Genomic DNA, 21110 nt, shown 5'->3' with positions numbered 1-21110 from the left:
CGAAACGATCGCTCGGAAAGAAGAGATACGAGGAGAGATGTCACAAGAGCGGCGTTCGTCTGTAATGCTTTTTTGGACATCGCCGGAACTGGGAAATGCGCGAACAGTGTTTTTCTTTTTTTTTTTTTTTTTTCACTTTTATTCCGTCGCACGTGGTGCAGCGCGAAGAGTCGCGCGTTAATAGCGAAAAGATCGCCCGGTACAGCGGACAGTTTCGCGAAACTTCGTGAATACATTGAGTTTTTTGCGATAAATCTGAAATGTACGTGACAGGTCCATATTCGTTTTGATCATCCAATGTGTCTGATAATTATCCGAAAATTGACGTAAAATTAAGTTCAATCATCAACGTTAAACTCTCTGACTCTTGAAAAAGATTTGCTTTTTAATAGAATATTTTATTTTAAAAATTCATTTACAAAAAATCAATGCGCAATATATCCGGAGACTCTCATATTAAAAATGCGTCGGCGCGATATTGCGCGCCATAGAAAGAATTGAATTGGAAATTCAATTTCGCACATAGACGAAGTTCTTATCTGGTCGAAGAAAAAAGAAGAGCACGCGCCGCGTATTCAAAATCGGTATTCGATTTCTTGCGCTATTATTAAAAGTAAATAGTCGCCGGAAACGAACCTCCACACGAGCGCGAGAAGTTACAGAGAAAGAAAAACACGGGCGAGAAAAGAAAGAGAGTGCGAGAGAAAGAGAAATAGAAAGAGAAAAGGAAAGTCATCTTTCTCTACGGGAGTGTCGGTTCGCAAATTCCGTCTGTTTTCCCGAGCACGGGAAACTTTTCGCGAGCAGAAGAGGTCGAGACGTCTAATAGAGAACACGAGAAACATCGTGGATGAATACTGCTTGCCGCATTTCAAGGATCGATTTATCGTCAAAAAGTTTGGCTCTCGGCCGCACGCTCGATTGTTGTTTGACTTTCGGGAAGAAAGACGCAATGGGATATGTTTCTCTTCTTTCGAACCGATTGTAACTTCTCTCGCGGATCGCTGACGCGACAAACTCGAGAAAACAACGCACGGATATCGCGTAATGTCCCAAAGTTGCCGGGAGTCACCCCAGAAGATGTCTCTTGTGTTACATCGCGGATGGAATAATACTGATGGTTTGCATAAAAAAAACCGCAAAACCGTTATTTTCTTTTCCAGACGACACTCGGAACTTCAAACTTTCGATGAACAGTCGGCTCGACAAAAAAAATCAAGCTTCTAAGATTTTAAAACTAATTTTTTCTCCTAGTTTTGTCAAAATTACAATTCCTCATATTTTCAAAAACAAGAAATGTTTAAAAACACATAAAATAATGTGTACAATAAGTACAACAAAGTATAAAAACAATTTTAACAAGATGTCTTTCTTATTATCTCTCTTATAAGCCGGATCTTTTATCGTTTTTATCACTCAAGGTCGAAGAGAAGATTCGGGAAGGGCAATGTAACAATGTATCATCCTATTTCTCTTCCGACAAAGCTATCGGGATTTCTGTGCTCGCCTCGTGCGCAGACTTGGGGACATTACGTGCGAGCCGTGAAATTATGCCGCGCCCGCACATCATCCGTGACGATACGGACGTTCGCATAATCGAACGAGAGAATTCGCCGTTCCGTTTCCCCGCCCGCGCCAATCCCCCGCGGAACTGACCCACGTACCGACGGACGCACCCGGCAGCGCGTAAAGCAGAGCCAGTTCGGATGCAAATCTTCGTCCATTTTGCATTTTGTCATCCGCCCGGCCGGCGAGAATCAGCGCCCGACCAGGTGCAAGAGAGCGTTACGGCGTGATTACGCAGTGGCGCTCAAGTGCGCATATCACGGTTTATGAGATTATTCCGGTCAACGTCGCGGCGTCATTATTTATTAAATCGCATTAACCGATTTCTGAAACCCGACGAGCTTTGATAAATGTACAAGAACCCGATATGTACATAAGTTCACAAAAAAAAAAAAACAAACTTACATCTTTCTCAAATTGCAGTGAAATTATATATTATCACGCGTGTGAGAACGATTCTGAAGCGTTTTGAAAATTTTTGTGTTCTCGCCCGCTACACGCGAAATTTTTTTCCACGTCCCTCTGCATAATTCGTTTCTTTCATTCGTTCGGAGAAATGACTTCCCGTGCGGAATCCCGTTTTATGAGTGACGCGGCGGTGTCCGGCGTATAATTGCGCCCGAGCGAAAATTAAATAGCACGAATCCGGACGATACGGAGCGAATTCAAGCGCATCCGATACGAAAATACGCAGCCGGCGTATTTGTCGCCGGACAATCGAGTTCGTCGTGCGAACGCGTAAAACACGACCGAGTGCGATGTAAATCTTGGTACGTTATACATTATGTCACCGTCCGAAAGGCGAGAGCGCTCGTAAATGCGCCGCGGCGGGTAATAGCAACGGTCGTGCGCGATTATGCGAGCAGTGATACTCTCACGTTTTGCCGGTCTTTTACGACCGCACGCGGAAAATCTGTCTTTTACGCGCACGTATGCGAAAATAGGGTTACGCGCGGGTGCGCAAATTTCGAACATTGAATTCACGCGACTCGCGTTACTTTTGTGCAAACAAATTTATACGGACTTATACACAAGGTTTCTGCGTGCAAGGTGTAAACAGCGTTGAATAATAAATAGAAAATAAATTATCGCGCTCGACGCTCGAATGTTCTCACAAAAAAAAACACATCACAAAAAAAACAGATGTAGAAAATACATCAGAGAAATAGAAAGAACAAGGACGCTACAAAACTGAAGCAACGTGTGTTATATCTGTGCAAACAAATTGCGAAACTATAACATAGATAATTCCTAATCGAGAAACGCTGAACGAAAATGTGTTTCGCGTGATGCGGATAAATATTTATCTGACAGTACATTCATCATAACGCAGAGCGCGCATTCCGGCAAATTGCTCGCCCGGTGCACTTCACTTAGCAAAACCGTCAAAGGGTTAATACATGCAACAATGCACAACCGCCGCCGCGTAACCCGAATATGGACAGGCAGCAGCAAAGGGAGAGCGATGATGGATCCGGTCACGGAACAAAAGGAATGAATTAAAGCGCGCACGTGCATAATGGAAGGTCACTGGATTAAAATGTATGAAGAGAGGAATATCATTCGACACTGAACATCACGAAACGAAATTAACGATATACCTCCTATTTTACAAACTTCAATGCGAAGTGCAGCACTCTTCTTTCTCTCTCTCTCTCTCTTTCATCTCGACATATTTCAAAAATCCGTGATTCTGTGAATCGCGTCAAAATGTAAAAATTGAAAACGGAAAAAAAATTAAAGTCCGAATATAAGATGTAAAAAAAGTAGAAAGAGAAAATAGAGTCATGGTGATTCCCGTTTCGGAAATTAGAAAATTTGAAAGCGAATATATTTCGTACAGCAAAACGATACGTGTTCATAGGTTCACATACATAAATTTTGTAATTGTTAATCGAACTGAAAGTTTTACACAAGTATGAGGAACATGTTGCACATGTTGCACGTAGCATATTAACGTTGAATCCCGACAATGCACACATTTGCTAACGATTTAATACATTCGTGAACTCCGATCGCGAGAGTTGCACATAATATGAGAGAGTTATACATAAACCACACAAATCTGCTCTTACGCAGTAATCACGGCACTGTGATGCAACCCACATAAAGCTTAGGCTATTAAATCTATATCGGCTGTTACACGAAGCCCTATTTCTAGTCCAGAACACCATACGCGATGCATGCGATGAAACGGAGTGTATGTTTCGTATTACGATAGTTCCGGAGAGATTACGAGAGTTCTCTCGATACACGCAAAAAAAAAAAAAGAGAAAAAGTTTCTGAGAATAAAATTACAAAATTCTCGAACGTACAATTCCCCGAAAGTAAGTACACATTTGTATTTTTTTACGAAATACATCATTTCGAACACCTAAAGACATCATTACACTCTTGTTGTTGCAAAAGAAAACAGATTTCTCGCTGGAAACAAATTCCCTTTGGGAAGAAAATCTCCCGTTTAATCGCCGAACCCCATCATTCACCGCCGTAATGATAATTCGCCTGAGAAGCTTCATTCTGATAAATCTGAGTTTAATCTGGCATCACGTGAAATTGACTATCCGCTCTATTCGGATATAGATATTATTCTGTCGAGAGAGAGAGAGAGAGAGAGATATTATTCTCCGTAACTGAGAAGATTAATACCGTTGTTAATATACACACTGACGTGAACATCCCGTTAGACAGTCTACTGCCGACGAAATTCAAGAAACATCTGTATCTGTGGATATTGTTTCTCGAGCAAAAGTGTTATTTTACATCAACAGAAATGTGTTGAGAAATACGATTACACGTACATATATTTAATAACAGACACGTACACGTAAGGTATGTGAAGCTTCTGATGATACTTTAATTCGCGCCAGCAGAGAAAATTCAAATGTATACACGCCAGTGATCGATGGTGGACCAATGGACCTCGACATGTTAGAGATTAAGCAACTTCGTGCAGGCGTCACACCTGAACGATTGTAGCGTGATTCGCGTCGCACGGTATTCAAACCCGCCTAATGCCGCCGACATCGACTCGCCTTTTCAATTCGCGACCGCCATCGACCCTGCATATCGACCTAAGGGGGCACAACGAGGCTTCTCGCATCGCTTCGACGCTCAGCGTCGCGCGCCGCATGCTCGATCCGGTTGGCGCGCTTTATGGCTTTCATTAAAGGCAGCCGAGGCGGAATAAGGGCGTATGTCCTTAGAGCGAATGGACTGTAAGCGGGTTCGGGGGTAGAGGCAAACGGGTCGACGAGAAGACGGTGGTGAACATATACACACGTTTGCGGGATTTCTCGTTGGCTGTGGCTGTACAACGATGTTTACACGAACGGCTGCCCGCCGCCTGACGCTGCTGCTTTCGTTGGCAATGAATCCGCATTACGGTGGCGCCCGACGCATTAAACTATAACGACTGCCACAGGACATTCAGGTAGACCGGGTGTTCCACCCTGAGCGACAAACTACATGAGCGCGAAGTAAGTTCAACGCTAACAGACCCTTGCATTAGTATCGTGTATCAGCGCTGTGTGTAATAACTGCTTCTGAAACCTCACCAAGACGTCGGTCGAATGAACCGTTTCCTGGGATCTGGTGAGCGCGTAATCTTAACTACGGTCACACGTTGTTTTAACTTCGAAAAATATTATCTCAATGTCTGATGACTTAACGTACAATCTCTCGAATGTCAAGAAATAATCTCGAACTAAAAGGTTAACAGCGCTCGGCGCACGCGACACAAGTCACTCGTGGTATTAAAAAAATTGTCTGAAATATACGGGGGCGCACAAAGTATTTCCCGTTTCCCTGGCGGCGCGCGAGACTCTACCGAGACAATAGCCTTCCTCATTCCTTTTCTGCCCTCTTTATGTAGCACCAACAAAAGACTCTCGATACGCGACCTCTCGCGTATGCTCTCACAATGCCCGTCCCGTGACATCCTGGTAGTCTCCGCTAAAGGTACACGTCGGAGAAGCACGCCTCAAAATAAAATGAACGAAGGAAAGGAAGAGAGGAGAAGAAAAGATGAGTGCCAGGCGTGATAATTAATAACTGCTTCTCGCGCAGCGAGTAAAATACATGTACGATGATGTTTTGCGCTATTTCCGTTTCGCGATCGCGATTTCTTTTCCGCGCGGATCTCTCGCAAAATCGAGATGCCCGGATGAATTCCCGGGCAGTGTCGGGAACACAAGACGCGAGTCGATAAATCGCACGTACAGGAAGCACGCGCGAAACGGGCCGTCGACCTCGTCGAATCGCTCGAAACGATCTAAACGAGATTCGTAGCTCCACTTTTCAATTTTGCCCCCACCTGAAGTAGTCTTTTCACAGATGTCTGCGAGATAGAAGAGCGGCCGGAGTATAGGGCACGAATAAGGGTATAGGAGTGAAGTGTGTGTAACCGGGGGAGAATTCCACCTGGTGAGAGCGAAGGGATGTATCGCGAAGAAAACGCCGGAATCGCCGCGAGCACGATCGCCGGTGCGAGTACGTGGCGAGGAAGCTCAATTTCCAAATCGAACCCGGCCGAGAATTCGGTTTCTCAACGTCCGAGACGGTGGTTCGAGTGTTGGTTGACGAATTCACCTCGTGAGGGGTCCCGCGGCTGCCGAGGTTGTACGGTCGGACGAACCTCGTACGGAAATGGCGCTCGGTTGGGAGACTCCGAGTAATACGACAGAGTTAGGTGGTTACGTTATACCTTGGCAAGCCCATTATATCGCTCTGGAAATCCTTTGGGAAATAGTCTATGGCGGGCTGCTCTCGGAGGCACGAGAGCCTCGATCAACCGTGAAATGTAGTCCGATACGTATTACCCGAGCGAAAAGGGGCGGGTAAAGGGGAAAGATAAGGCTCTCTCTCTCTCTCTCTCTCTCTCTCTCTCTCTCTCTCTCTTCCTCTATCTCTCGACATCCAGCGTGTAGCGCCACCGTCATAGCGCGTTCCACCTTCTACCCGACGGGAGAGAATTATACATCAAGCCTACAATCGGCGCTCAGAATTCCGTCTTCGACGGAATTGCGGTAATTCCTCGTTCAACTCGAGCTGGTGCAGTTTGTCGTTCTCGAGCATGCGACATGGTTAACATATTAACCCTTGTGCCGGGTTGAGTTAGATCCGCGTAACGTGACCGGCACACGACCGCCTCGACCTGACCCCGATAAGTAAATGACGTTATAATCGGAAGCGGTTTCTGCGGTACTGTTCCGCTGTTTTGAGATTGTCTGATCACGTCGTGGACTTTGTGGGATTAATTAAGGTCTTAATAGAAATTAACATAATCTAGTAAAATATATGTAAAAACATATGTTGCTAATATTTTCAGTGCAACTGCAACTTTTAACGTGTCGCGTACTTTTCAGACATCTAGTAATAGACAAAAGAAAATTATTTTTGTAATTTTGTTCTGCATTGTATAATTCTGTCGTACTTACATTGTTTTACAATAACAAAATGAAGAAAACACCGTTGTTCTTTTATTCATAATTCGCTTTTTAACAATCAAATAAAAACAGCATATGATGTATACGCAATGTACGTTCACAAAAATCTGTTAATTCGGGTAATTGATTATGTACAAGCAAACGAATATTGATTAACGAAGGAACCATGTAGGAAACGCCGGCCGGTCGCGCTGTCGCTGTTTTTCGCGACCGGTTCTCTCTCTCTCTCTCCCTCTCTCATCAACGATGGTACTTTGATAAAAATGGCGCGAATGAGCGCTCGCGACAATATTTGATTAGATTCTACAAACAAACGCACTCGGACGAACATACACATGTAATGAATTTACATCGCGCCCCGACGCGCGATTGCCTCTTTTATTCATTCGAGAGCGAGCTTGTCTCCCCTTCCACTCTCGTCCGCGAAACGATCATGAATTCAATGGTTTCCGATAACAAGGGAAGGGGAGGGGGATGATGGAGAATATAAAACAAAAAAGAAGCGCTCGTGTATCGGCAGTAATTTACATAGGGGGGTGTTTCGAAAGGGTAACGTTCTCTCTCTCTCCCTCTCTCTCTTTTTCTCTCTCTCTCTTTCTCTCTTTCGGCGCTCTCTTCGTTTTTGCAGCCGGAAAATAAATGTTCGCCCACTCGACGATTTCTCCGACGCGAATACTCGAGGATCCGAGAGCCGTTGTGTGTCGCAAACACGTAAGGCGACGTCGTGTCTTTTGAAATCAACAGGCACGACGAAGTTCTTAAAGGCGACGACAACTTGGAGCGTATACACTGAATAGATCCCGAGTATTATCGATATCTCGCGTGATAGAAAAGTTTCTGACGCGCGCGTGCGCGTCATTTACTTCGACGAGTCGTCCGACGTATATGGATACGTCGAATTACGTGAACGAAACACGATAAGACACTTTCATTGAAACACGAAAAATACGAGGAAGAACTTTTCTGTGAGTTTTGAGAGTAAAAAAAGATGAGAGAGATTTTAGTTCTTTAGATAACATTATTTCACGACTCGCAAGAGAAGAAAACAACAAAAAGTTGGGTAATGTTACTTGCGATTTAATTCGCGGCTCTCAGCACAAAATCTTCTATTCCCTAGGATTAGACACACGAGTCCTAGTACAGTAAAGCCAGGTCTAATACGCAAAATAAACGCTAATAGCGGTCAAGCTGATTGCAGACGCAACATCGCTTATTATCCGCAAGTTTATTGAATGTTAAAGTTCTGCGCAGAGAGAGAGAGAGAGAGAGAGAGTTCTCGATTTCAAGTTAGGTTAAATCTCATCCTCATTTGTTATATGTCATCGTTATATGTAACTGATAATTGGCACATCAGGACAATGCGATATATCAACGAAATTCCCCATCCGCAATGTTCATTTAATCAGTAACTACGATGACAATTCCTATTGAATTCCTTGCTGTTACTCGCTCGTTTAACGAGTCAAACATCGAGGATAATATACGAGCTTATAACAATATCATATTGTCGCGAAAACAACAGATTTGTACCGCCAGACAACTCAGCGAGAAGTTAACAAATAACTCGAGACATATACCACAGAGAGCGAAAAAATTAATATATCAGATTTATTCATTTATTATCTCATTTAATCTTTGACGATTTTCTGTGTATTTTCTCTTTGTTTTTCAACACACTTTGAAAAACCTTGTCTAGAAAGAAACGCATTTTTATATATCTATAAGAAAAAATAATAAAAACTAATATCGCTCTCTAAATACAATATATCTGTGTGTGTGTAACCATAATAAATAATTACTTCTAATGTTTTAATCTTCACAAGTGCGCTATTATCGCGTAACAAGTGACATAATCTTAAAGAACCGGATAGAAGAACGGAAAAAAGGGATTTCGGAGCGTTTATTACAGGTAATCCGCTTAAAAAAAAAAAAAAAAAAACTATCGTTATATTAGCGCATGTTATCGAGGTCGTCCACCTTCCGGCGTAGCCGTATAAGGGCCTTATACGCGTTAAACGAGATAGGTGCAAGCGGAATGATTCATGAGCGACAAAAATAGAACTATGACCGTCTCCCCGTCGCGTTCGTTCTTCTTCAGGGTCGGTGAAGAGCCTTGAAGAGCCCGTGGGGTCGGCAGTCGCTGTAGTACGAGGACGAGAAGCTCGTGCTTTCGCAAGCACATGAAATTTTTCGACACAACTCGTGTGAAATCGTATAAATTACGACATTGCAGATTTTTAGATTTTAATCAGATGTACAGAGTGATCAAAGAAGATGTACAGAAATGTTTATCACATTCTAACGTTAGTTATTTTTAATGTGTGACCGTAGAAAATTTATAATAAATATTATTATAATAAAGAAGAGAAGAACCTTGACAAGTAGTCTCGATGAAAACTTTTTCTATGCAAAACTAATTTATTTGCACGTCAAAATGTGCGCGTCCGTCATAAACGAGTCAATCATCTTTGTGTATCTCGACTACTTTTCAAATTTCACAAAAGCGTTGTTTCAATTCACGCCTACGATACTTAATGGACAACTGTTCTTTTTCCTGCTTACACTGAAGATATGGCTCAAGATAAATTCTCTTCGTTCGCCGAGGACGTGACGCTCGCCCGCTTCTAGCGCATCTAGCGGCACTGTCAAGGTAAAAATCCTTTTTTTCGTGAAGTTAAATAAATCATCATTATCGATCAATCGCGAAAAGAAAAAAGAGAGAGAGCGCGCGCTTTAAGAGTGAGAGAAGGCGGTCTCTTCACAATCTAATCTAGATAATTCAGAGCGTGAACGATCAAGAGAGAAGCGAGGACTAACCATTGATCTTCGTTTTTTCTGTTTGCAGCTTGCACATCGGGACATTCATCGTGTTTTGTTTTGTTGTAGCCTCACCCGACCATCCAACCCCCATCTCCCATCCCTTTACAGGTTCCTGCATCCGCGACTTCGCCCTCCGCGCTCTCCTCGGGCTCTCTTCTTCCTTCCGTCACGTCACCAGCATCCGTCGATTCGCGTAACCGTCTCAAGAATTCGTCGCTCGTTCTCCGTCACTATTTCCCGTCCCCTCAAATTGTTCCTCTCCAACGCTATTCCTCTACGTTTCGACCACTGCCCACCGTCATTCCCTCGACATCGACTTGCTTCGAGACGACGACGTCGACCATCATCAGAAATCATCATCGTTTCTCAAAGGTAAATTCTGTATAACTTTATTTCGTGAGTATGTTGTTTTTTTTTGCGAAGATTTGCGTGAAGGATTTTTGCGTGCCGCACGAAAGACGTTCTCTCAAGAAGAAGAGTAATTTAAAATGTATCTACTTTTAGTATAAAATTAATGAATAAAAAGTTATTTAAAGCATTTTCCGCAAGCCTGTAATTTTCAACAGTAAATATCTCGACGAGCTAATCACTGGGAGGATAAATACGCGTTTCAGATTAAAGCACAACGTTCTTCATTTATTTGCATTTTTGAAAGATTTTTCCGCAACAGTTTTTTTAATATATATTTACAACGACAAAATCCGTGAAAGAAACCGAGTCAAAAATAAACTCGGCACTTAATTAAAAAATTAACGATTGCCGCTGTCGTTAAAGCAGTTATTGTCCCTTTTTTGACGTTTTTTCTTTTATCTGAGAGTTGAAAGAGAACATGCGGTGACTACGCGACACCACCCTGTGCAAGAACAAAAAGTCGCCGCAATGGCAACGTCATCCCGTTGATGAACGAAGGAAGACGGAGTTGCTTTTGCCGCGACCCGACGATATAAAGGGGCTCAACGGGTTCCCCGTGATTTATCGTTCCCGGTAAAGGGTAGCCGAGTCCTTGCGACACGAGTCACGTGCTACGCTCAAAGTTGAAGTTGCACGACTCGACGAAAACGATGTTCAATACCGCTACACCGCGAGAGATGGAAGGAAAAGAGAGAGAGAGAGAGAGAGAAAATAAATTTTGTTTAGAGCTCTTTTCTCTTTTATGGCGAATATTTCTGGAGAAGCTTGTAATTGTATCTTCTTTGAGTCATCGTCATTAGTTTGCGTAGACGTTTTATCCGCAGGATATTGCGAGGAAAAAATAGAGCAAGTGGAAGTTCGATTTTTCGCATCTCGCTCTCTTCTTCTCACGGTCCGCGTTATCTCACGTTTCTTCGAACACGCCTTTACGGCTACGCCTGAGCTCTGAAAGAGGGTCACAATCGAATATCGATAACTGTTGGAAGAAAGTACGCACGTTACTGTAGAAGAACATACGTATGTATCTAACTATATAGTATATCTCATGCAATAACGTCCAGTTGCTCCCTCCGGTGTCCTTAGACGACTGTACGCCAGGAGGAAATGATACCGGCTGACCGTTTTTCGTAAAGAAAAACCGCGATAAAAAAAAAAAAAGAAAAAGCCAAAGGGTAAAAGCTGAAAACTACGCGCGCTACGAAAGGAGACCGTGGGGATACGAGAACCGGATGTCTTTGCGAGGCTCTTCGGTAAGCTCGTAGCCAGTCCTTGCGCGATGCCGAAAGCTCTTTGCGGGGAAAAGCTCCGACTACGTATTCTCGAAACGCACGGTCGCATAAACGCTTCGTGTAAAAGGCACTCCGCATCGCCGGCCACAAAACTTCTACGACGGGACCCCCGGTATATTGTTCCGAAAGATAGACACGAAATCTAGCGGCGGAAAAGTCTTTCTTTGCCATCGACGTCTCCTTTTGTTTTATTTAACTCGCTCGCGCAAACGATTGAAACAAACGAATTTTCTTTCTCTCTTAAAAAGTGTGTGTGTATGTGTGTGAAATTGTTTCATTTGGCTTCTTTTCGCAAACTCGCTTCGTAGTTCGAGCTGTTGTCAAAAACGTAGTTCGATAAGGTAGTTTTGATAGTTCGAGGTTACACGTGTGAGAAATGCCTTAAATCAATAACGCAGAGCGCGTAGTGTGTATATTGTTATTGTTTCAAACAAATCTCGAAATGACTAAATAAATATGTATACAGTAAAAAACGTACAAATGATTAAAAACCAAAAAAACAAATTTCTTTGATAAAAGCCGACATCTGTTAATTGCGAAAAAAAATTCTGTTTGATTTTTTAATTCAAAAGTACAAGCAAAAAAAAAGAATTGTCTTCGTGTCAAACAATCTACTTATACAAAAAGATTTGTTTCACATTTTGTGAAAATTTTAATTATTCTCTACAAACGTCTCTTTGTCGTCTCTATATCCAACGTTATAGTGAGCAAAGGAGACGGGGAATTTGGTTAAATTGCGATTAGAGTTAGCTGACGTTGGATGAAAGCAACTCCGAGACGATGGCACTTGAGCGTGCTATCGCACATCGGGACGTTAGCTTTGTCAGTCCCGACTGTGTCATGCCCCGAAGTGATCGCGCGCGTATCACATATCTACATAGTAGGTACAGTTGAAGAGAGGCAATGCGGCGGGATGAGCATTCGAAGACATGCACGTACACATGTATATATACTGATATATATATATGTATATATTCTTAATGCGTCTATAATGGAGTTGCCAACTATTCAATGCGCGCGAAACTCACGTTAACTTAAGCATGGTTACAAAGCCGATAGTTGTTAACTTCCGGGATAAGGAGGCGGCAGTGAGCCTCGAGACATAGTACAAGTGCTGGTTACCACGTCCGTTAGCTCAGTCGAAAACTTTGCCGAAAGCGAAGATCGTTAATAACTTAATCAATAGAAGCAAATAAAACCGAAAACCGCATAAACTCGAAATTCAAACAATAAAATAAAATATTCGAAGGCAAATATAAAATTAGACAAAATACCAAATGCTACTACAAATAGTTTTAAAAGATAATTTATTGTGTGTCACCAGTCAGGTAGATGCGCAATCACCGCATGGTCAGATATGAAACGTTCTCGGAAAGTGTTTCAAAAGGGGGGATTGCGATTAATATATTCGTTTTTAATTAACTCCAAGTCCGCGACATTGACATTGTTACACAGAATCGATATCACACAGCGCCGGGCGACCGCACAACTTACCCAAAAGTAACAAACGATGGCTCGGATGTGTCAGGCCCGGTGATTAACGATAGCTCGCGGTTCCGTGTTCTCCCGCTCATTGCTAATGATCGTCGTCGATGTCAACGTGATTCATTTCATCAATTATCGCCGGCCGAGGGAATCCTCGTCGTTGCGACGATGATGGCCGAACAAGTCGCCGATGATTCTCGATCCGCGAACAGATTCCTACGAATTCCGCGAGTCTAATCGATATTATCTCGTTTTATTGTTAAAGTTTACGAACTTACGAGATCGAGAGTGTAATTGTTAAATATTTAGATTCTATCCGGGGAGTCTCTTTAGAGATTATTTTGCGTTTAATTTGCTGATGATAGGACGTAACCTTGAGAAGATTTGTCAATAAAACGCATGATCCTTCCAACGCCAATCGACGCAAAAACCGAAACTCGATGAGACTAACGATCGCGGGATAAGCTTAATGGCCCGTTCTAATTAGAAGAAAGGGCCCATTATCGACGCTAGCCACTTGACAAAACCGAATCCGTCGACCACATCTATTACAATTCTAGTTTCTTGTAGCGCAAATAGCGATTTTCAACAATTTGCGGAGAGAGACGGAAAAAGGACAATCGAAGTAGATAAATATGTCGTAAAAAGACGTCATTAGAACTTGATTGTCACGATTAAATAATAGCGAAAGTGGTTAATTAAGTTTACAATGACCGAATCGTTTCCCGAAGTTAACTCTCTCAAGATGCCGGCTCGTTAATGTCGCTAACCTCAATTAAACCCTTTTTGTAACATAATCGACGAAAATTATGACAATTATTTTAAATAAATGCGTTGCATAAGAATTTTTTTTTTTCAAAATACAATTTTCTTAGACCAATTAATTTTATATCAAAGTTTTGGATAAGATTTATCGCCTACTCGCGTATTTTCATTAATAAAAATTCACGATTCGCAATTGTGACATCAGACGCCGCAATATCGATTGGAACGAAGTATTGTTCCCGCCTCAGATCTTATCGTCTATATAATCGCGAAAAAAACCCCTAAGCACATCTCGTACATCCAATGACTCGGCTGCTCTCGCATTCGAGCTTAATCATTCAGCGCTCAGCTTCCAGCGAAAGCGAAACTTTGCTCCCTTCACCTTCCTTTAATCTAACAGTTATCCCAAGGGAGACGCGCCGTTGTAACCCCGATGCTCGTAGATAAAGTTAATGGTTCCGGGCTAATTAGGCCGGAAAGAGCCGACGGCATTAGCGGTGCCTTTCGCGTCGAGCAGGAATAATTTTGACCGTTGCTTCCTGCCGCAGGAGAGCCTCAGGAGACGAAGCGAGCCGCCGACCAACGTCATCCTCGCGCACATCGCATCCTGGACCGTCGTGAGCCGAAATTTCGCGAGTTAGCCTAGACGAAAGCCATCGCGCTGAGCGTCTTTTACCGCGGGACAAAGGTTCTGAAAAGTGCGACGAAAAGTTTCCACTCTTCGGCCGGAGCCTCACTCCTCCGTTCCGCATCGCGACAAAGGTAAGAACGAAGATTTTGGCGCGAGTTTGTCCGAAAAAAATGTTAGCAAAAGTTTTCTAACGCTCGAAAACATTTCACTTCGGAGAGACACTTTACTCTGTGAATAAAAGACACAGAATGTATCAATCAAATTTCGGAAGAGAATCTAGCTTGAGACAATATCTAAAAATTACTTTCAGTAAATTCTGAAACACCCCGACTAAAATATTAAAATAATTTAAGTCGCGGCAAATGACACCAATTTTTGTGAAAAATTACTTTTTTCCCGTGTTAAAAGAAAAAGTGTTTATTTAAATTTTACGAAGAGGGAAAGAATTGATCGGAAGACCAAAAAAAAAAAAAAAGAACTACAGTGGATGGTCCATCAAATTCAGAAGTCGATGCTCTCTTCCGTTTCTTTTTTTCTTTTTTTTTTTTTCCACAAATAATTCGACTCGCAGTAGATATCGACCGCGTTCATCAGACCGCAATCGGATGCTCGAGATTTGCTCGAAGTTCACGATCTTGGCAGGTCGGATGCGCGTCGGAAGCTCGTCAAAGTGGAAAAGAGGAATCCACGACAGCCAATCGCGCGCGCGCGAACCGTAAAAATAACCGGTACGCGCGCGAAACGATAAAACGGAATTTCCATTTGGGTGCTGTCCTCTCCTCCCCTCGTTAAAGTAAGGACGAAATAAACTATCGTCGAGCACGTCGATTCCATTACCCGTCGCCACAGCCGCTCGTTTGTCGAACGACGAGAGTGAGGACGCAAAGAGAGAGACTACACGGGAGAGATGTTCTATTATATCGAATAGCTACTGAGAGAGCTCTCCTTCCTCTCCCTCTGCTCCTTCTCCCGTCGTAAGAGAGACGAAAAAGAATGCGGGGAAGAACAAGAAGAAAACGTGCGGTAGACACGGACGTGAGGTACGCAGAAGGTACACTTTGAAAGAAGCCTTTCGGTCTCTCGATGCTTTATCCATTACCCGCGGTACCGCGAGCAACAACCGTATCGAAACGATATTGCGGATGCCACGACAGGAGAGAGGAAAGTTTCGTGGAAAACTGTACCGTCTTCTTGTACCTCTCCCCTTTCTCCCTCGCACGTTCTTTACACACGTTGGCCAAACCGACCGGGATTGTCGAACTTCGAGCGGTGTGCGGTAACTTCGAAAACGCGCGACGAGCGCAATCTCTTACTTTAATTTATTATCACGTTTCGTATACAAAATTTATTTGTTTTTTGTTCTTTTTGTCTTCAAGCAGATAGACGTATATTACACACACACAAATGTAAGAGGAATACGTCGAGGAATTTAGGATAGAAAAGATTTATTTTTTTTGGATCACGTGATATAGGACGAGAATGGACGAAGAGAGGAGGACGAGAGAGCGTTGGAAAAAATCAAGACAACATTTTCTTCTTGCTCTCAACACTTTTTATTTCACAGAACATCACAGATTGAATCGTTTCTTACCGTTTGCTTACAGACTGTCATCACACCCGGTACTCGCACGTTGCCCAAAGGAGAACACCACGTTCACACGAACGGGATTAGAAAACTTCGCAATGACGCACTCCAGTCACCTCATCTGCAAGAAAAACTCGAGTTTTCCCGTTCCACGGGAAGAAGGCGCAAAAGAACACATTATGCAAATAAACGTGTGTGAAAGAGAGTATTGCGAACTAAATCACCACCACTTACTACAATATACTCCGATGAAAATCTTTTCGCAGAATTGGTATCAGTAAATTAGCTTTATGCAATTTTTTGTTAATTACAGCGATAAATTACATTCGCGAGTTTTCGTGACAGAAGAGATCGCAATAACGCGCGCGTATCAAGTTCCGACGTTCGCCGATACTCTCTTTCAGAATATTTCGAATTTGCAACTCGCCGAAATTCATGTCACGTGCGTCATGTCCAACCAAATTGGCCTTGAAGAAAACAAATCGAGAAGCGGAAGTGTATCCACTTGTAATTTCTGGTACAGAGAGAGAGAGAGAGAGAGAGAGAGAGTGAGAGAGAGAGAGAGAGAGAATTGTGTTCGAAGGGTCTCGAATCGTTTCCGGCGAGGAAGGTTTGCAGAAGGGAAAACGGAATAAGAGAGAAAAGCCCGTCGTAAAACCAAAGCATGGGACACGCGCAGATCAACGTTGGGTACTTCGGGGATGTCATGATATCATTTTACGGGATTGCAGGAAGAGGTAGGATGATCCCGAGTACTGTAATAGGATTTTCGGGATCACAATTTTACGCAGAAGGAAACCGCGGATATCTTTGCGGGCGCTCAAAACTAACGCGCACCGCCGAATTTTCTGTTTACACAGACAGAAGTGTAAGCTTTAATCAGCGAAATGTCCGTAAATTTATTTGAGCCGTTTCAGCGAAATTCTAACTAGGCACTTGCGGGGATATTTTAGTTGATGCCGCAAAACGACAATTAATCTCGCTCATTAATCTCGTGTTACTCGCGTGTATAAAAGAGACCAGGTAACAATTTGAAGAAACCACCATTAAACCATTAAACCATTTCAAAACCAAAGCAATTCTAATCTCAGCGATTTCACGGTAATCGCTACCGTCAATTATTATCTTCATGAATATAAACAATTCTTATTAAGAGATAAAATTTAATTTTTTATTTTGTGCCTAGTTTTTAATGATTTAAAAATGATGATATCGAATTTTTTTCTCAAATTTACATTTTCACGTTACATTTTTGCAAATTAAAAATTAAAATCATCAAGATATAGAGTGAAGCAATTAGGAATATTCGTTTACTTATTCGCCCGAGAGATACGCGGTAGAGAAGATCTGGTCAGCGGAGAAAAGGCGCTTCGCGATTTCCGAAAAGATTTCGCCGAAAAGAAATTCGGCCTCAACGATGCGTTTCAGGACGCCTCTATTGTACAAAATAACCCCTCGTATCCCCTTTTTAGGCATCCGGTGCGGCGCGATCAACTCTCGAGCGATCGAAACACCGAGACGGAGGAGGACTGCTGCCGCTCCCCGTTTTTCGCGTTTCCGTCGACGAGAACGGACGCGCTCGCGCTCACTTTTTACATTTTAGAAACATACACGGTTACGTATAGGTAGTTTTGTGGGCGAACGAGCGAGCGAAGTGTTCCGTACCGTTCTCACGCGATGAGAAGCGGAAAGTACACATACCACACATATACATATATACACACACAGAGAAAGGGAGACGCACACTTCGCCCGACTTTAGCTATAAATCCAAAAGGATCCTCGAGCGAGAGGAGGAAGAAAGAGAGATCGTTGTAGCGTATGATGTCCGTGCAAGCTTACTAGTGCCGCCGTGCTTTTTCGTTGAATACGTTTCGTCGCTCGTACCTATCGAACGATTTGTATGAAAGTCATCGTGAGTCATCGCGAGATACTCGCCGCAACGTCTCGGTATCTCGCAAAACGTCGAACGGTCGAGTTTCGAATTGACACGGTATATCGGAAATATTAATGACCGGAAGCTGATATGAAAATCACATTTTCGTTGTATTATATTTCCACATAATTCTTGATATGTAATTTATGAAAAAAAAAAAAAACTCGTTTTTTCTCTCTTTGATATACGTTACTGCCATATTCAATGCGAGATACATTGTACAATGAGATATATAAAGCGAATCTCTTTGCTAATTCTCTTTTAATAAAAAGCAAAATGAGAGATCACGAACGAGGAGGAGATACGTAACGTTAATTAAAGAGAGATAATTTTATTATTTGAATTAATTTGTTGACATTCAACCGAGACGTGAACTTTTCTAAAGCTATCCGACTTGTCAGCTTGATATTTGCGACTGCGTTCGAATATGTTCGATCATCGAGACGGAACGGCGAGTTCGCGAATAGTGAACAAAAGAAAGAATGTATTTTATGATATTTTATGCATAAAAAAAAAAAAAAGAAGAACGATCGTAAATCGATATAGCGTTAGTCCAAAAAAGATAAACTTAAGTAGAAGTGTATAAATAAAATGACAATTCGGCGTGTGCCATTTTTTTGCGCACGTCGCCTCGCAATCGCGCGCGGAGCGACCGCGCTGCAATCGCGGCGCGATTTTACACGCATAAAGAAGAGAATCGATTTTCGGTCCACGGGGTGGGGACGGGACCGCAGAACGGTGATTAAAAGCATCGCGCGTCCGTCGCATCGATCGATTAATTATAACCGGATGGATGTTCACAGCCATCGTAGGCGCGATCGGCATTGCAATATACTCTCCACCAATCGATTCCTATTCTCTCACGCACGAGTTCCCGATCGAAATTGCCGATCGGAAGAATTTCGATAAAATCGTGCGGTCGCGATCAGTACGTACGTACGAGAGATGCGATTCAAATAATCCGATCGATAACACTTTTTCCCGCGAACTTTAATCCCCGTTTCGCGGGAACGACGCCTAGTCACTGATATACTCTAAGCGCTACTGTAAAATATTGTATATTATTTCGCGTTGTTTATTTTTCAATGTTTCTAATAGAGACACGTTTCTACGGTATATATATTTACCAGAAGAATTACCGCGTAAAAATGTTATTCGAGAAGACGCGATTTTTCCGCCGCTCCGTTATATCGCGCGATTTGCGACAATGAGAGATCTGGTCTATTGTAAGTTTGAAAAAATATTTTTAAGCATTGATATTTACATTACATTAAATTAATCTCGTAAATTAAACAAATTTCTTTACATACACGTTAACGTCAAGTTTTCTTTTGTACGGATTTTTTTCTAAACTATAAACACTTTCCATGTTTTGCTAATTTACATTCGCGAAACAACTTAAACAAGAAACTCCCCCCGGGTGAATTTCGTTATCGTCATTGTCGCTCTTTTACGTGATGTCGCGAACCAGCGGGACGTTTGTAAAACTGCAGCGTATCTCCAGCAGCTTTCGCAGTGTGTGAGCTAAAAAAAAAAAAAACCGAATCCGGAGCAAACCTAGTCTAGAACACACTTAAAGAACGTACGGCTTTTTGAGTGCGGAGAGTTATTGCAAGTGTCCGTCTTCGGCGCGTAAAAAACCGCACGTGTGCTTTTGAGGAAAAGAATACTTCGAGTAGGAAAACTTTCTAATAAAAACCTAATTGTTATATCTGAACAATATTGCAACATTGGAAACTAAAATGGTCTCTAATCTAAATTGTGCGATCTTTGTTTACATTTGCATTCTTAATCAATATTGATAATATTTTGAATTACATAGTAGGATATTGTAGAAAAGTTCAATGCAATTGCTGCAATGAATCACGAGAATTCGGAATATATTTTTCTTAAATAAAAAAGCTTAAATAATCAATATAATCTCTTGGAAAGAAAAAATTAAAACATTTGTTTTCTCAAAAGTATCGTACGTGTGTCTCATAAACGAGCGAGGCGGACGAAGTTGAGACGCGTAAAGCGAACGTTTGCGTTCCGCGATAGTCTCCATGACAAAGAGACTACGCAATTGTGAATCAATATGGCTAATTCTAGCAGCACGAAGTATTAACGTTTTAATAGCGAAATTATTATAAGAGAGATAAAAACAAGGCGAAGTACTGATCGAGGCATAGGTCGATATTTCCCGGAACGATCCTTTTCGATCGTATCTCGACCGAGACCGAGTGACAGATATAAATAAAAAAAGAAGCAATTATTTCTTTATTCCGATAATTGGCTACCGTTTGAAGAGAAAGCGTCGCGTTTGATTAATAAATATATATTGCGCAATAAAAACTGTTTCGTTCTCTTTATATTTCGAAGTGAATTGACGTTTCTCTTCTGTTAATGAAACGTGCTTTTAAGTTTTTACTCGCTCGTTGTTACATAGAATAAGAATTATTACATAGAATAAGAATAAAAATGTAAAATGTACAAAATTAAATAATTTTGTAAATACCACACTACGATCAAAATTAAGATTGCAAGAAATGTGTGCACAGAAATTTGCACCTCTGAAAGCAATGTTCTTCTCGTTTGTTCGCACAAAAAATTTACACACAATCTATTTTATCACACGCTTGAAGTGTATACTGCACACACATAGAGGAACGTATTTAAAAAATCTTCAAAAAGCACAAGCCAATTAGTCGAATAAAAGACAGTTGCTTTTGTATATTTACATTTGTCATGAGATCGAATGCCGAGTATCGGACATCGCGAACAAACAATAGCGTGTATGAGGCGCAAAGATGGATTTTATTACAAAGTTCCATTTACACCTGAGAGCGAGGCAGATTACGACTGAACATGTTACGTTGATCATTTTCTTTTTTTCTCGGGGCCTACAAATATATATTTGTAAAATACAATTCGCTTGAATTAAAAGAGCGTGACCGCTCGATTCGAATTATTCGCGCGATTCCGACCTTACGTCTAAGGATGCTTTAGGCTCCAAGATAGAACGTAACGCGAGGAATCGTTAGGGAAAACGAGTGAAAATTAGGATGATTACGAGGAGTTTGTGTGAGAGAAGCTATTACACTGGAAAATGCTGGCGCGCTAGAAGATTACCGAGCGTCGGCAAGCAAAAATACTTCATTCTAGTCGTATCTCTCATGCTTTGCCAAGTAACCAAA

General features: G+C 42.1%; 1 protein-coding gene across 1 annotated transcript in view; it reads left to right on the top strand.

Moving 5' to 3' along the window:
• Nucleotides 1–21104, top strand: part of LOC109853047 (protein vein) — a 290727-nt gene extending 269623 nt beyond the window's left edge. The window contains exons 6-9 of the mRNA XM_020424757.1: nt 9583–9663; nt 9859–10205; nt 14332–14545; nt 16019–21104. Coding sequence (XP_020280346.1) covers nt 9583–9641 — 59 coding nt within the window. The 3' untranslated portion in view covers nt 9642–9663; nt 9859–10205; nt 14332–14545; nt 16019–21104. The remainder of the gene's footprint in view (nt 1–9582; nt 9664–9858; nt 10206–14331; nt 14546–16018) is intronic.
• The last annotated feature ends 6 nt before the right edge of the window (nt 21105–21110 follow it).

This window comes from Pseudomyrmex gracilis, unplaced genomic scaffold (genome assembly GCF_002006095.1).
Source record: "Pseudomyrmex gracilis isolate BER0280 unplaced genomic scaffold, ASM200609v1 scaffold_42, whole genome shotgun sequence".
In the NCBI taxonomy this organism is placed as follows: domain Eukaryota; kingdom Metazoa; phylum Arthropoda; class Insecta; order Hymenoptera; family Formicidae; genus Pseudomyrmex; species Pseudomyrmex gracilis.
The sequence above is the reverse complement of the archived record's forward strand: the minus strand, read 5'-3'. Positions and strand labels throughout refer to the sequence as shown.